General features: G+C 39.2%; 1 protein-coding gene across 4 annotated transcripts in view; it reads right to left on the reverse strand.

Annotated features, from left to right (window-relative positions):
• Positions 1–3,174: 3,174 nt before the first annotated feature.
• TGFBR1 (transforming growth factor beta receptor 1) overlaps positions 3,175–15,762 on the reverse strand; it is a 74,206-nt gene continuing 61,618 nt past the window's right edge. For all 4 annotated transcript variants that reach the window (XM_048839389.2, XM_048839385.2, XM_048839387.2 and 1 more), the window contains 3 exons: positions 13,848–13,972; positions 11,616–11,746; positions 3,175–7,832 (listed from right to left, as the gene is read on the reverse strand). In XM_048839389.2, coding sequence (XP_048695346.1) covers positions 7,707–7,832; positions 11,616–11,746; positions 13,848–13,972 — 382 coding nt within the window. In that variant the 3' untranslated portion in view covers positions 3,175–7,706. The remainder of the gene's footprint in view (positions 7,833–11,615; positions 11,747–13,847; positions 13,973–15,762) is intronic.

The following is a 15,762-nucleotide window of genomic DNA, read 5'->3' on the forward strand; positions in this document are numbered from 1 at the left end:
GCATCTCCAGAAAAGTGCGAATTTCATCTCTGAGCTCCCACACTTGCTGCAATACCTTTCCTAGGCTGAGCCAGCGGACATTTGTATGATAAAGTAAGTCCTGGTGTTCAGAGTCAGTCTCTTCAAGAAGGGAAATGAATTGCCAATGATTAAGTCCCCTTGCTCTTATGTAGTTCACTATTTTCACTACTGTGCAAACAACATAATCAATGTCCAGGACATTTTTGCAGAGGGCCTCCTGATGTGTAATACAATGCAGAAAAATCACCTCTTTATTGGGTTGTCTTCTTTTACTTTGTCCTGAATTCTTTTAAAAAGTCCTACGTTTTTCCCTGTTAAATTTGGTGATCCATCTGTGGTTATGTTTGCCAGTTTACTCCAGGGGAGCTTCAGATGTTCAAGGCACCCAGACACCCTCTTGTATAAATCCGATCCCTTAGTTGTGCCTTTCATTGATTCCATTGATAAAAATTCCTCTGTGATTTCAAATGTCAATTCCTCTGACAAAAATCAGTAACTGAGCTGTGTCCTTAATGTCAGTGCTGTCATCGAGAGCTAATGAAAACAACGTAAAGCCCTGTGCTTTCTTATTCAACTCAGAAGCCAAATGTTCATCAGTCACTTCTACACGGCAAGTAACAGTTCTTTGTGACAAACTAATGTTCTCAAATTTGTTTTGGTATTCTGAGCACAGCATGCCAGAAACATCAGTCATGCATTCTTTCAAAAACTCCCCTTCAGCAAAAGGCTTATTTTGTTTAGCAATTTTAAACGCCAGAACGTAACTTGCCTTTGTAGTGGCTTCCTGAATTGCAGACTGTCACACAAATATTTTGCTGAGTTTTTAAGTTTGTGGCGAGTTGCTCAGCTTTTCTTGCCCTTTCCTTGGTTGCTAAATTGCTGCCATAATTAGGATGTTTTGCTGAAAAATGGTGAGTCAAGTTATACTCCTTGAACACCGCGATGCTCTCTTGACAAATCAGGCACACAGCCTTCGAGTTCACGTTTGTGAAAAAATAGTTTGTATTCCATTCTTTGTTGAAAACCTGACACTCATTGTCCACTTTTCTTTTTTTTTTGCAGCACTCATTTTTGAAAGAGAAAAGAAAATCCTAACTGTTGCCCTTATTTCAAACTGCTGTTTTACAAGATGTCATGCACTGTGAAAAAACTGGGCCCTCTCTCTAGCCTGGATTTGTCAGACGTCCGTGTGCCCCTGACAATTTTGAGCCACGGCACTCTATCCCAGAATCCATGTGGACAAAAAGAGGCAGGTGTAAACTCACCTGTAACTTTATGCTCCAGCCTCCCCCCCAAAAAAGTTCTCACTGTTGTACTTTGAGTCCTGTTTGCATGGTTGTGTTCATTAAAAGTTCGTATATAATAAGGGATTTTACCGCGGTGTGGCGAGAGGACTCATGAGGAGTGGCGCGTGGGGGGCTTCATGAGGTGGTACCAGGGACTCCTACAGGCCCTGCTCGCAGTGTGACACCAAGGTAGCTGTGCCACGTGCAGAGGAACCCAGACGGGAGCAGCTGCTGCCCTGGGTGGTTTCCCTCCACTCAAGGCTCTCGAGGGTGGGGCTATAAGAAATAAGGAGGGGATTTGGCACACTGCTGCGTAGGGGTGGTGAGGTCATACCTGAGGAATGTGGCGTTTTGCGTGCAGAATCTTCCCTGAAGATGATGCTGAAAATGACTGCTCATCACTGAGGAGCGCTGGGCGGAGTGTGGCAAGCCCCCCTGGTCCCGCTCCATCAGAGCACTGGGTGAAGAGCAGAAAACCCACAGTCCTGCTCCCCCGGCCGGAGCACCGGGCAAAGAGCAGCAAGCCCTCAGCCCTGCTCCCCCGGCTGGAGCGCGGCAAGCCCTGGATAAAAGCAGCCTGCGGGCTGTAGTTTGCCCACCCCTGATGTAGAGGGTGCATGTGTGAGCTGAATGGACACTGCTAATGAAAAAAATGTGATCAAAGGCTCAAGAGGTACATGCACAGCTGAAGTTGAGTAGCGCCCCTATCAGTACTCCAAGAACCTAACAATACTCAGGAAAGGGACTGGATATTTATATTGATCAAGAATATTAATTGTTAGAATTATGAAAGTTTAGAAGCAATATTAAACCTTGTGCTTTGGGCATAATTTCTAAAGCAAATTTCTAAAGATCAGGATGAGACCTCTGCAGGAAGGAGATTATCTTACATCAACCGACTCCAGGCTATGCCTTCCTCTGAAGTATCTGGTTCATGCCACTGTCAGGATTCTAAACTAGATGATTTGGGTGTGATCCTGTATGACAATCACCATGTTTCCATCCTGACAAGAGAAGTCACTTGAGTTTGGGTGGTAGTTTGAATTTGAGAAAGTGAGAAAAATTTCACAGCTGAGAGGCAGGAATATAAGAAGTTCTTAGTTATAAAATCGGGGTGAGAAAAAAATTACAGAGTAGAATGGATTAATATGCTGTGGGGGTGGAGGCCTAGAGGCATACTTAGTTGGCTATCCAGCCTCCTAGTGTTTTGGCATGTATTTTGAATAAAATTCTCCCTCCCCCAAGCTTTTCTCCTGTGGTTGCATCTATGTTCCATCTCTCCAATGTGGAATATTTGTTTATAAAATGGGTTTTTTAAAGCAACAATCCATTAGAACATCCTCAATTAAGTTAAGTATTACAGTTTGGGAACTAGTGTATGTAATACTTATTTGCTTCCCAGGGAAGTTTAATCCCTATTTGTAGTGCTTGCAGTAAGCCAAGCAGTCCATTTTACTTTAGGAGTGTGGTAGACCTACTAGTGAGCGAACAGCTGGCCAATTTCTTCACTATTTCTTGGACATAGTGGAGAGTGGCAGCAGACAGAGAAGCAGGGGGCATACTCTTAACTTTTATCAGTGATATAAGATACTTACGGTCAGTTATGCTGGTGGAGGTTCAGGAACCCCCTCATTTCGCTTATGCCACAGTGGGGAGTGGTTGACACACACATTTGCAAGCCACCTCTGCCACTATTATACCAGCAGAGATTTGCCCTACAGAAGGGGAATTCTCCACCAATTACCTCCCCACTTTACACCACTTACCAGGCATAAAGTGGCCATAGTAGATCAGAGCATCCTGCTCTCTGTAACTATTGTCTTTTGGAGAAAAAGTGGAAACGTTATGTATATATAAGACAGCTCACTTATCTACTTTGAAAAAAGTAATTTATTTTCATTGCTTTAATCTTTCTACCGTAGTGTTAGCACTTAACATAAGCATCACTCTTCTACTTTCCTATTTACAATCCATTGTACTGTATACTCTACCAATACAATACATCATTTTCAGAAATGTAAGGGGAAGTGCACAATTTTGTAAGGTTTTTAAAAAAAAATGACTAACTCATCTGTACAGAATTCTCAAGTTTACCACGCAAAACGCAGAATTTATACAAAGCATTATTCTACACAGCTCTGGAAGGGCAGATGCTACATTGACAAAGCAGCAACAAACTTACAGAAATATAATAAAATACAGAAAATAAAGAGTGCGTATTTTGGGCATGAGAAACAGTAAAGTTAGTACCACTGAAGTTGTAAATTTAGCAATACCCATATTTTCTAGAAACATGTAATTGAAAACTTGGAGAATGTTGTGAAAAATATTAAACATTATATACACAATGAGGTAAATGTACCTTGGTCTTTTAAGAGGTAATTTAAGTTTAAAGCAACCGACATTGAAACTTCTCTTTTACATGTATGATAATTTCAACCCCTCGTTATCATTTCAATGGCACAATATAAACAAGGAGCTAACAAAAAGAGAAGATTTCATGGCACTGAAACTCACAATTATTTTGTAAAAAAAATAAAATAAAAAAATAGCCTCTTACTTCACTTGATAGCTTAAAGTCCTCACAGAGTCAATCCCAATGTCATTATCCCTATATACAAAGTCCGCATTAGGATTACAAGTGAAAGTAGTTTAATTTGGGGGAGAAAAAGAGTGCGAGTGCTGAACAGACAGCTTCTAAAACGTCCCAGAATTCCAGCTTTCAAGGTTGGAGGGTCCCTGCAGAATTCCAGTATCCCAAAAGGGACTTTTGAGTCTTTTCAGTACCAGTCCGTTTCCAACGATCTTCCTTATGTTTGTCCACAGCAGTCTGGCCACGTCTGTAATCTGAAGTGAGGCTTTAGTGCTACTAAAATGTCTATTTAATAAAATGCATGAACCTTGAAGAAATGTATGTATAGTGTATGTATATTTACAACAAACATTTGCATCAGTATTTCTTATATCAAATTGTTTTGGTATACCTTCAAGATGATATAAAATTAGTATTTTGAATGCGAAAATATTTTGGTCCCCCTGGATGTCTCAGAGCAAAACTGGTGATTTACAAGATTAGTTTAAAAAATATTAATGTGTGCCTGTGTGCACATATATGATTTTTACACAGGTAACATAAAAAGCTGCATGTAATATCCAGACACACCCATTCAATAAAGGCGTTCAGATTATATAATGGAAAAACACAAGAACAAAGCTTAAACTATTTGTGATGTCATCTGAACCCAAGGTACACAAAGGCTTCTTCACAATTTTTCTGTTGTGCATTTTATGATATTCACATATGTTTGTCCTCAAAATAATCTTCATTAAAATTGGACAATATATCAATCCACCTTTTTGCAAATTTCTACTACAAAGTGTTGAAAAATTCAGAGGACAAATTTAGAAAAAATTGCAGCTTTCAAAAGAAAGCTATGGCTAGTAGGTGGGGAAGACAACACTATCTATATATCTCAGCGTGCGGCTGACTGGAGCAATTTGCCTGCTGCAATCCTGTGTATCTGGCTCTAGTTCTTTTAGATTGATAGTACTGTATTTTTTATAACACAGAAGTGTGTAGTATTTTCTAAAATCATAGCTGTGAAATATATCCATTTCACTGCTATTGTAAAGGTCAGATAAAATATGATTTCACTAAAAATAAACCCTAAAATCACCTATCAAATCCCAAAATACAGATTACAGAATATAAAGTTATGGAGACACCTGGTGGGTACTCCATAGTTAACTATGCATCTAAAATGTGACAAATACCTTTCTCTCTAAAATAGGGAGCCAAATAGTGTGAAATATCACCCAGGATTAGAAAATTCAGAGGGTGTAAGAACTATGCAAGTTTTTACTTCGTTTCTCCTCAATTTTTTTAAATGGAAAGTTTTTGAAATTTGGTTCTGGCTCTAATTTTTCCCATGGTTGTCTTACTTTGTATTGTTGACCAATCACATATCTGCAAAAAACCTGCTAAAGAGGTGGATGCTGAATAAATCAGACGCAATGGATAGTTTGTTTTTTAAATACTGTATTTAGGGTTATTTTTAACTGTTCAGGTTATAACTGGAAGTTGATGTGCCGTGCACCTAAACTTGATTGATGGAGTCTGAGTGCAGACAGACATGACTGATTACGCATACAAACCTCACTGATTATGGCCAAGTTTACACAAATTTGATTGATGGGGCTGAGGACATGCCAGCCTGATTGGTTGGATGGGGCAGGCATATGCAAGCTTCAAATTTGCGTGTGCTCAGATCCAATCAATCATTCTCCACCAGGAGCTTCACTTTTCTGCCAGATTTTATAATATAGCAGATATAGGGGATTTGCGCTCAGTAGCTGATAAAATATTGAGTCAGCAGTTGCACTTCTATCCCTACACCGGAGGTCTACAATCCTCATTTCATTTAAGTTTTACGCCCCCCCCCGTTAAGCATTATGATATTAAGAAACAAAAAACTAAAACACTTAGGGTTGCTATACATTGCACAATTCAGAGCAGACATCTCAGAAAGCAAGGCAATTAAACCTGTTACTACAACTAGCATATATTACAGAGCAAGCAACACAACTTTACATGAAATTCTAACATCCCTTCTCCAAACTACCTTTTCGCCACATAGCTACTTGTACTGGTGAAAAATTACCTAAGCAGATATATGAAGGTTTAAAGGGGAACAGAGTTAAAATTGCAGTGTGTTGTGTATGATTAAGGTGTGTTAATGTGACTGAGAGATGACTTAGGGGGTGAGAGGGGTTGTGCATATAGCAATCCTTTGTGTGCGCGCGCGCACATGCATTGGCGAAGTCAACAATAGGCAAACGCCTGCTACCCAAGCAGATATTTGTAACTGTTAAAAACTTAGTTTCACGACAAAGATTATTCTCCTGATTTCTCCCCCACCCCCTATGTGGGTAACAATTTTAAGAGACACAAGTAGTGATACAATCTGTATCTTAAAAGTTGGTTAAAATCCTGTGAAAAGATATACCTGTTGGAGATTTGAAGGTTGAGTAAATCTGTGCATATTTTTTCAGGGTTCTAATGACAACACAAACTATCTTTGCTCTTGTAGCTATAACAAGGGCACCAGACCCTTCTGGTGTGTGTATCCAAAGTCTTGCAGCTCACCACTTTGTGTATGTCACATCCACACAGTATATGCATGTATAATTTGAGAGCGGCTTTTAACTTCCTAATAAAACAAGCCCAAATATAACAGTTAATCATCTCTAATTATAGATAAAGTTAATTCTTGGTTTTGCAAATAATACTGTTCAAGAAGAAAAAGGAAAGACTTTGAGGAACTGAAAAGTAAATCTCTCAAGTAAATGACATCAAAGAGTAAAACTTCTTTCCTTTTATCTTAAAAACTTTTAGTCCTCGCTAGTTTTCTTAGACAAGAGTATGACAGACATTTTAAGAGTGCCACTTCATTAAAAAAATTCTTCTTAGATATAATAATTAGAACTTATTACATGTGATGCACAGTTCTAGAACATAACACTGAATTAACTAACTTGCACACCATTTAAATTCTTACAGTGGTTTAAGAATCAGATCTTGGCAAAAAAAGGTATTCCAAGAATGATGCAGCTACATGCCAAATAGAGAGTTAATTAGGTCATTAAGCAAAGGAATAATTCCATTTTTGAACTCGGTTTTGAAACCACAAGTACCATAAACTTTGTATGTTCCTATTGATTTGCATTAGAAAGACCCAGAAGTGGCACTTACTGGTATAGTACAATCTATGTTGAAGGCAATGCAATGTTCTGAATAAGTGAAAGCACAGTAACAGTATACAAAATATAGTTGCATAAATTATGTTCCCCACAAGTGAATGAGGTCATTTTTGTAAAACAAGGTAGGTGTCCAACAGATGCAAACTTAAGAGCTAGAAAGTTATACTGCAATAATACATTCAAAACCTGAATCAAAGAAAAAATTTGCAGTGGTTCAGAATACTCAGTTGTACCAACCACAAATCAAATCACTTAAGAACCCTCAATGCACTGTATACAATTTAGTGAACAAGCTCCAAAACCTTAAAATGATCTTCATGTCTTCAACACAGTTAATGAAAAGTTAAGACCGGTAATCAACTTTTAAAATAGAGTTACAGGTTAATAAAAATAAAGCTAGACTATATGTTTCGTAAGTGTCCTGGGAAAGAGGTGTTTATAGTGCACAAAAAAGACCCAAACACAACTGTTTACCATGTTCACAGAAATCCCGGGGCTAACAATGAATGTTCCTATAAAGTATCAAAAGGCAGCAATATCCTTCTGTTCCCTCAGTGAGGTAGAGCTATTAACCTTCTGAACATGCCACCCAGGTTCAGACATGGATCTTTAAAGCGCTCGTCAGTAGTAAATCCAGGATTACATTTTTATGCCCTCTTGTTGGCTGAGCTGTGATAATGTTTTCTTAATGCGTAAAGCTGTTAACCTAGCTGCTCCATTGGCATACCAACATTCACGCATAATTTTGGCCATTACTCGTAACGCCTGTAAAAAACAAACAAAAAAGAAAAGAAAAAAGGTCTATACATTTCTCTATCCCTGAATAATCATCCTTATTGTGCCTTCGACTCTTAGAATTCACATTTCTGAAATTTGTGTCATTGGGGCCACTGTGGTATGCAAAAAAAATCTGGTGTGGTGGGAAATCCAGATTCTCATTTTGTTTAAGAAAAAGAAAAGGTCCCTAAAAAAGGACTGAGGCGAACTGTAATACACTCATTGCAGTGCCCCTATCAGGCTCATACGCAGAATAATAAAATATTTATGAAAAATTAGCTTGCCTGGAAACTGTTCTCTCAAGTTCTGTATTTGATATGTACTTCTGGTGTTTTGTGCCTCCAGCTGGAAAAAACCTTATAAGTTACCTAGAACTGTCATGTGAGACTATATTGTGCTGCATGCTATTGGAAGAATAATTAATACCTTCTTCCAATTATCAGTTTAGGAGGTCTCCATAATTCAACTCAAGGGGGAAAGTTATTCATGCTCTTTGCTTAACAATGTTCAAGAACTACTGCAGACATTTTATCCTTCCAAAGAAAAAAAGTCACCCATTTTTTAAGATCAAAACTGAATAAAATTAACCCTACAAGGGGATGGTAGTTTAAGTTCTATAAAAACAGTAATGTTATAAAGTCAAATACAAATTTGAACCTTAGCCAAGACCTATGACAAAAGAAAATGAGTCTGTAAAGGGTTGAAACTGCAGTACTAAAATAAAAAAGCTGGTCCTTGGAGGGAAAGTTAGCAACAATCCTTATCCCAAGTAGTACAAAAACTCCTGAATCATTGTTCCCGGTGTGTGATTTAAGTCAGAATGCCATGACACCAAGGTGATGGATGGCCAGAAATACCAAACATAGAAAGATTCCGTTCAAGTAAGAAATGATTACTTACCTGTACAGTCACTATGGTTCTTTGAGATGCGTTGCACATACATTCTACTTTATGTGTGCACGAACCCAATGCACTCAAGCCAGCGACTTTTGGTCAGCAGTATCCGTTGGGGGGAAGCACATGCACCCTGAGTGTCCTCATGCCTCCAACCACAGCCTCCAAGTAATAGCCACAAGCAGTGAGAAAGAACGGAGGGGGTGTCAGGACACTTCTGCCCTTTGTGTCCTCAGTTGAAGGCATGAGGACACTCAGAGCACATGTGCTGTCCCAATGGGTACTGCTGACCAAAAATGTCTCCCACTTGAGTGCACATACCTGAAGTGGAATGCATATCCACAACTCCTCTTCAAGAATCCTAGATATTCTAGCTATACAACCAATATACTCTAGAGGGCATATGGAAATGGAGAATATGTAGAAATGAAAGGCTTGAAGGGACCTCAAGAAGTCACCAAGTCCAGCTCCCTGTGCTGCAGCAGAACCAAGTAACCCTAGTCCATCCCCGACAGGTGTTTATCCAACCTGTCTTAAAAGCCTCCAAATGTGGGAATTCCACAGCCTGCATTGGAAACTCATTCCAGAGCTTAGCTACCGTTATAGTTGGAAATTTTTTCATAACATTTAACCTAAATCTCCCTTGCCACAGGTCTATTTTCTATGCCAATCTACAAAGGAGGCAAATGTGCTAATGCTCAGTGTCTGTACTACTAGACAGAAAATATCGTAACGGCATTATATAACTCCATGGTACACCCACATCTTGAGCGCAGTGTACCGTTCTGGATGCCCCATCTCAAAACAGATATATTAGAATTGCAAAAGGCAACAAAAAATGATCAGGGGTATGGAAAAGCTTCCATATGAGGAAAGATTAAGGGAGACTGGGACCGTTCATCTTAGAAAAAAAGAGGAGTAAGGGGAGATACAATAGAGACGTATAAAATCCTGAATGGTGTAGAGGAAGTGAATAACGAAGTTTTATTTATCCTTTCACATAACACAACTAGGGATTGCGCAACAAAATAAGCAGCAGGTTTAAAACCAACATAAGGAAGTACTTCACGCAATGCAGTCAACCTGTGAACTTGTTGCAAGTGGAAGGCCAAAGCAATAATGGATTCAAAAAAGAATTATATTAAATTCATGGAGGATAGGTCCATCAATGGCTATTAGCCCAGATGGTCAAGAACACAAACCCATACTCTGGGTGTCCCTAAACCTCCGACTGCCAGAAGCTGGGACTGGACGACAGGGGATTGATTACTCAGTAATTGCCTTGTTCTGTTCTTTCTTTGAAGCTAGCATTGACCATTGTTGGAAGATAGAACACTGGGGCGAGATGGACCATTAGTCTGACCCAGTATGGCCATTCTTATGTTCTTACTAATAATGTAATAGTTTTGAATTGTAGGAGGTAGAGTACTCAAGCTAGAGCTTTAAAATATAGTCTGAAAAATAATCTTTTATACAAGTGATACACTTAGATTACACAGATCTAAGTAGCAGACTTAAAAAAACCATGGTATTGCTTCTAAGCTTTTTACCCCTCCGTGCCAATCTCAGTTCACTCCAATCAATATAATATTTTGTATAATTTAATTTGTAGTATACCAAATTTAAAATTTGGGGCCACTTAAAATAATTGTTTTAATATCAGACTTTTGCATCAGCACTAAGTAAATGTTCAACAGTTGAGTAGGAGACAAGGATGCTTTAAGCTTCCAGGAAGGCATGACATTTTAAATTAATGTCACTCAACACCTACTGAGATGAACAGGGTTAGCTAAATACCCTCAGACTTTGGGCTTGTCTACACAGGCACACTCAGGAAAATTAAGATGAATTAACTAAAGGTGTAAAGTTAAAGCACATTGAACTGGAGTAGATAATCTCATTCAGATGTAAACTGTCCTTCATTCACTTTATCCTACCTAAGACCTGGTCTACACTTAAAATTTAGGTCGACATAGCTATGGCACTATCGGGTGTGAAAAACCCTAGTGCAGTACTTCTGCTGACCTAACCCCCAGTGTAATTGCACCTAGATCGACAGAAGAATGCTTCTATCAACTTAGCTACTGTCGCTTTAGGAGGCTGTGTTCCTACAGCAACAGAGAAACCCCTTTCATTGTGACAGGCTGGATCTGCGCTAGGCCTTAGCTATACCACTATAATCCCCACAGTGTAGACATGGCCTTAGTGTACAGAAGGCTCTAGTACCTCCCTGCATTTTTGCCACCATGTCACTGGTGTGAATCTGTTTACATTAGGACAGTGTAACAAAACAGACCCACAGAATGGAAATGCATGATTTCCATTGTATTATATTCAGGTTTTATACCTTGCAGACTGCAAATCAAGTACAATCAGTACAGATTTTTTTCATTCCTTGGTTAATATTCTGGTCACTTGCCAGACATTTATATGATCCTGCAACAGTAGATAAAAACTGTCCTCTGGAACATCTGTTATTCAGTTTGTTGTATTTCATTACTTCTAATTAAAAATATATTTGTTGATCTGCAGTGAGGTTTCCTGGATAATTTTGTGTTTTGTCATTTATAGTCACACATTAATTTCATGGACAAGTAACTTTAGCCACTGTTCATGGGAAGGGCTCTGATAATTCTTTTGTCAAACTAGCCAGTCTTGGTAAGAGAGTTTTAAATTTTTGTGCATAACCACATCCATTGACCAGCATCATGCAGTAAATTCATAATTATCACAAAGCCATTAAAGTTCTCTCAGAGGCACATACTCATCTCCCCTCAACAAAAATCAAAGACAAAAAACTGATTTAAATACTTAAAATATAAAAGCTGCAGTTTTCTTGAATTTATTTTAGTTTTTTGCACATTTAGTAATACTCACCTCACAACTTTGCCATCTGTTTGGAATATTAGGTCTCAGTTTCTGCTCACAAACAACTTTCCTCATTTCTTCAACTGAAGGATCTGAAGGGACTAGGTCATAGTATGGTAACTGGTAGTCTTCATGTATTCCTGCAGTTTTGTTGAAAGTATTTAGCATTTCTTTTGTTTTACACCAGAATTACAGATTTTTTGTTAACTCATTCTCAAGGGGTTGGGTTTTTTTGGGGGGTCAGGGGGTGGGGGGACTGATATTACTAAATACTTATTTTATACAGTTCTTTAAATAAGCAGATTTAAAATCTCTTTACAAAAGGAAATAAATATCATCCAATTTCACCAATGAAGTGATTGACCAAGCTCACACAACTTTCAATTTAGTGCTTTGTAACTTTTTAGTAAAACGTTTACAGGCTTGTGGAAATTGTGTCTTCCTGACTTTGAACAGAAATTGGTTGTTTCATCAGCAATGAAACAAATTAAAGATATTCATAAAAGCTTTTAAAAAAACAGCTTAATTTATATCCTATCTTTTCATTCTGTATATTACCACATGTATTTACAAATAAGTGAAACATAAAGCACAAACAACTAATAATACAGGTTGCAATTTACATGGGACAACATAAAAAAAATGCAAATTCCATTGCAAGTATCTTTGCCCATTTTCTTCATTTCTATTTTAAAGTTTAAAAGTGATTCTTTAAAGAGTATGACTGATGCTGTTCTAGGCTTAAATTGAAAATGTGAATCCCAATACAAGAGCAACTATAACCACCCTCCAATACTGGGAGAGTTTTCCATATTGCACTTTAAATACTTAGGAATAAGCTTTAGTACTGTGTGAGAAAGAGCAGATGTATACTTCCCATTACTGATAGACTCCTAAACTTTAAGACCAGAAGGGACCATCAAAATCATCTAGTCAGACCCTCCTGCTCACTGCAGGCCACAGAACCTCACCCACTCCTGCAATGGGCTCATAACCTCTGGCTGAGTTACTGAAGTACTCAAAATTTGATTGGAAGATTTCAAGTTAGAGAATCCACTAGTTCAAACTAGCAAGTGACACGTGCCCCATGCTGTAGAGGAAATCAGATTCCCCCTTGCCCCCAGGTCTTGGTCAGTCTGACCTGGAGGAAAATGACAGTTGGACCCTGAGCACATGGACAAGACCCACCAGCCAGACACCTGGAAGAGAATTCTCTGTAGTAACTCAGAGCTCTCCCCATTTAGGGTCCCATCCGCAGCTGTTGGAGATATCTGGGAACAGCAGATTGCTTAAACTGGCATATGGCCAATCTCATCATACCACCCCCATCATAAACTTATCAAGCTCAGTCTTGAAACAAGTTAGATTTTTTGCACCCCCTACTCCCCATGGGAAACTGTTCTAAAACTCCATTCCTCTGATGGTTAGAAACCCTAGTCTAATTTCAAGCCTAAATTTGTTGATGGCAACTTTATATCCATTTGTTCTTGTGCCAATATTGGCCCGTAACTGAAATAAGCCCTCTCCCTCTCCGGTGTTTATCCCTCTAACGTTTGTATCTAAAGCAATCCTATCTCCCCTCAGCCTTCGTTTTATTAGCCAAGCTTAAGTCAAGTCTTCTCTCATATGGCAGGTTTCTCCATTCATCTAATCTTCCTAGTAGCCTCTCTCTGCACCTGTTATAATTTGAATTCATCTTCCTTAAAGATGGGAGACCAGAGCTGCACACAGTGCTCCAGAGGAGATCTCATCAGGGCCTTTTACAACTATAAAAACAAACACTTCTGTCTCTTCCCAAGATGATCTGTGACAGAAAAATTGAGTTTTAAACTAGATATCTGAACACTGACTGCACTGGTAAGGATATGCGCAGGTAGTCCCGCACTTTCAAGGGCACCAACTTTGCCCTTTTTCTATATGACTTTTGGGACAAATTCTGCTCTGGTATAAGAAGCAATTTCAAGAGGAGTTTCACTTACTCCAGGGCAGGGTTTGGCCATACATTTACAGATCAGCCCTAGTTAAGAAACTTGAGAAATGCTCACTATTTGACACTAGTTGATTGAAGCAAAAGATAAAATGGTTTTAAAAGCTAAGTATAAACCATGGAAAGTATGCTAAATTATGTAGTATAACAAAATATGATTGTGGAAAATAGGTATGTAAAGCTGTTCAGATTCTGCAAAACAATCAGTACAAAAACTTATAATTTAATATGCTCAATTTAGGATTGTCACGTACCACCAATTGAACATCGTCGTGCTATTTCCCAGAACACTAATCCCATCGCATAGATGTCAGCTCGCTTGAATGACTCAAAATGTTTCATATTTATAGAATCATCTAGGACCTCAGGAGCCATGTATCTATGAAAAATAAAAGAATCAAAATATCTTTTTCACATAAAATGCATACAGCACTAAGCTTTCAGTATTTCTTCAGCTCCAGCACATTGAACGAATCGGCTTAACATAAATCAATAAATTAAGAAAATTCTGACGTACTACATTAAGAGTAGAATTTCCAAAGTCACTGCATGTTGGCCTAATTCTGATTACATTAAAGTCAGTGGTAAAACGCCTAGTGAATTAGTCAACAGAAGCAATTAGGCCAATTCAGAGTGCTTTTCAATATCCCACCCTTTGTTGCACACCAATCTGCATGGCCTTGGTACAATGAAAAGCAGTTCAGTTACTTCCAGGTGTTTAACTGGTGACCCTTGAGCTTGTGTCTGTAGTCTTCAACTGTTAAGATTAATTATTTGATTACAAATTGAAACTATGTTCAATAGCTTTATTCCAGCAGGTGAAAAGAGGCAAGAAGCAAAGCAGGCTCTGAGCTACTGCCATTATAGGAAGGGGAAAGGATAGCAAGACAGAAAGCTGGAGCCACAGAATCTTCACAAGGGGAGGGCGAGCAAGCAACACAGTGGCTGCAATTTCCAGGAGACACACAGAGACACGAGTAGTGGCAGCAGCAGATGATCTGGGGGAGAAGATAATTAGCTTTGAGGAAAGAGGCAGGTTGAAGGACAAAAGGGAGGAATTTTGCATTTGGGGCATTCCTAAAGAGCATGGGGAAGAAGGGAGAAACATGGGAGTTAGAATGTGTTGCTAGACATGCTGGAGGCAAGAGATGCTAAAACCCTGTGGGCTGTATTGGACGGAGGCATGGCTGGGGACTGCTAGAGAATGGAAAAAAGTTACTAGCCATACAGTAACTGGTTCTTCAAGATGTTGTGGCCAGCGTGGATCAACTGTAGGTTCACGTGCCTCAGATGCAAGATCTGATTTTTTTGCATACTGGTGTTCATTGGGGCCACATGAGGGTATACAGAGCAGAATGCAAGGGAAGATCAGGGCCAATCTGAAGCCCATAGTAGCAGAGGACTCTAAAAAGAAGGGATGGAGGTTGGCTCATAGGAGCCACACTGATAGGTCAGCGAACCACACTTATAGGTACAGTATATGCCAGTGTCGATCCTCCTCAAGGTGACTTGCAAGGAGCAGCCCCTCAGGATGGCGGGAATGAGGAATATCAGTGCTAATAGTACTGCTATTAGCTAATAGCGCTAATGCTTCCCAATACTTGCCGTCTATTCTGGCAGCTAAATCCAACACAACGCTTGACAAAGGGTAATGGGGTACTCCATGTCACCTCCTTAGAGATCTCAAATGGACGTTTTTTAAAGTGGAAGAGGATAATTGCTTGAGTTCTGGTGAAGTGCCTTGATGTGCAGTGGGAGAGGTACACTAGCCAAATAGTAACACCAAGATACACTGAGTTATCCATTTCAATATCCTTTGTGGGGACATTGGCTTAACCTTTAGAACACCCAGCTACGGCTATAAATAGCCAGGACAAGAGCCTGGACGATTTGGCCCTGTCAACATGAAGCAAAGTCCTAAGTGCATTTACTGTACTTTTTCTCTCTGTGCCAAGTGCATCTTTGGAAAAAAGACAAGCAGGTTGACTGACTGGTTTAGATAAACAGACCATGTTAGGAATGAACTTTGGACATTATCTCAGCACCACCTTTTCTCTGTAGAACACAGTATGTAGGGTTTGGCCATAAGTGCCTGAAACTCATTCACTCTCCTGGCTGAAGTAATGGCCATTAACAAGATGGTTTTCAGAGTGAGGTGGTGCAGGAAGC

This window comes from Caretta caretta, chromosome 2 (assembly GCF_965140235.1).
Source record: "Caretta caretta isolate rCarCar2 chromosome 2, rCarCar1.hap1, whole genome shotgun sequence".
Lineage (NCBI taxonomy): Eukaryota > Metazoa > Chordata > Testudines > Cheloniidae > Caretta > Caretta caretta.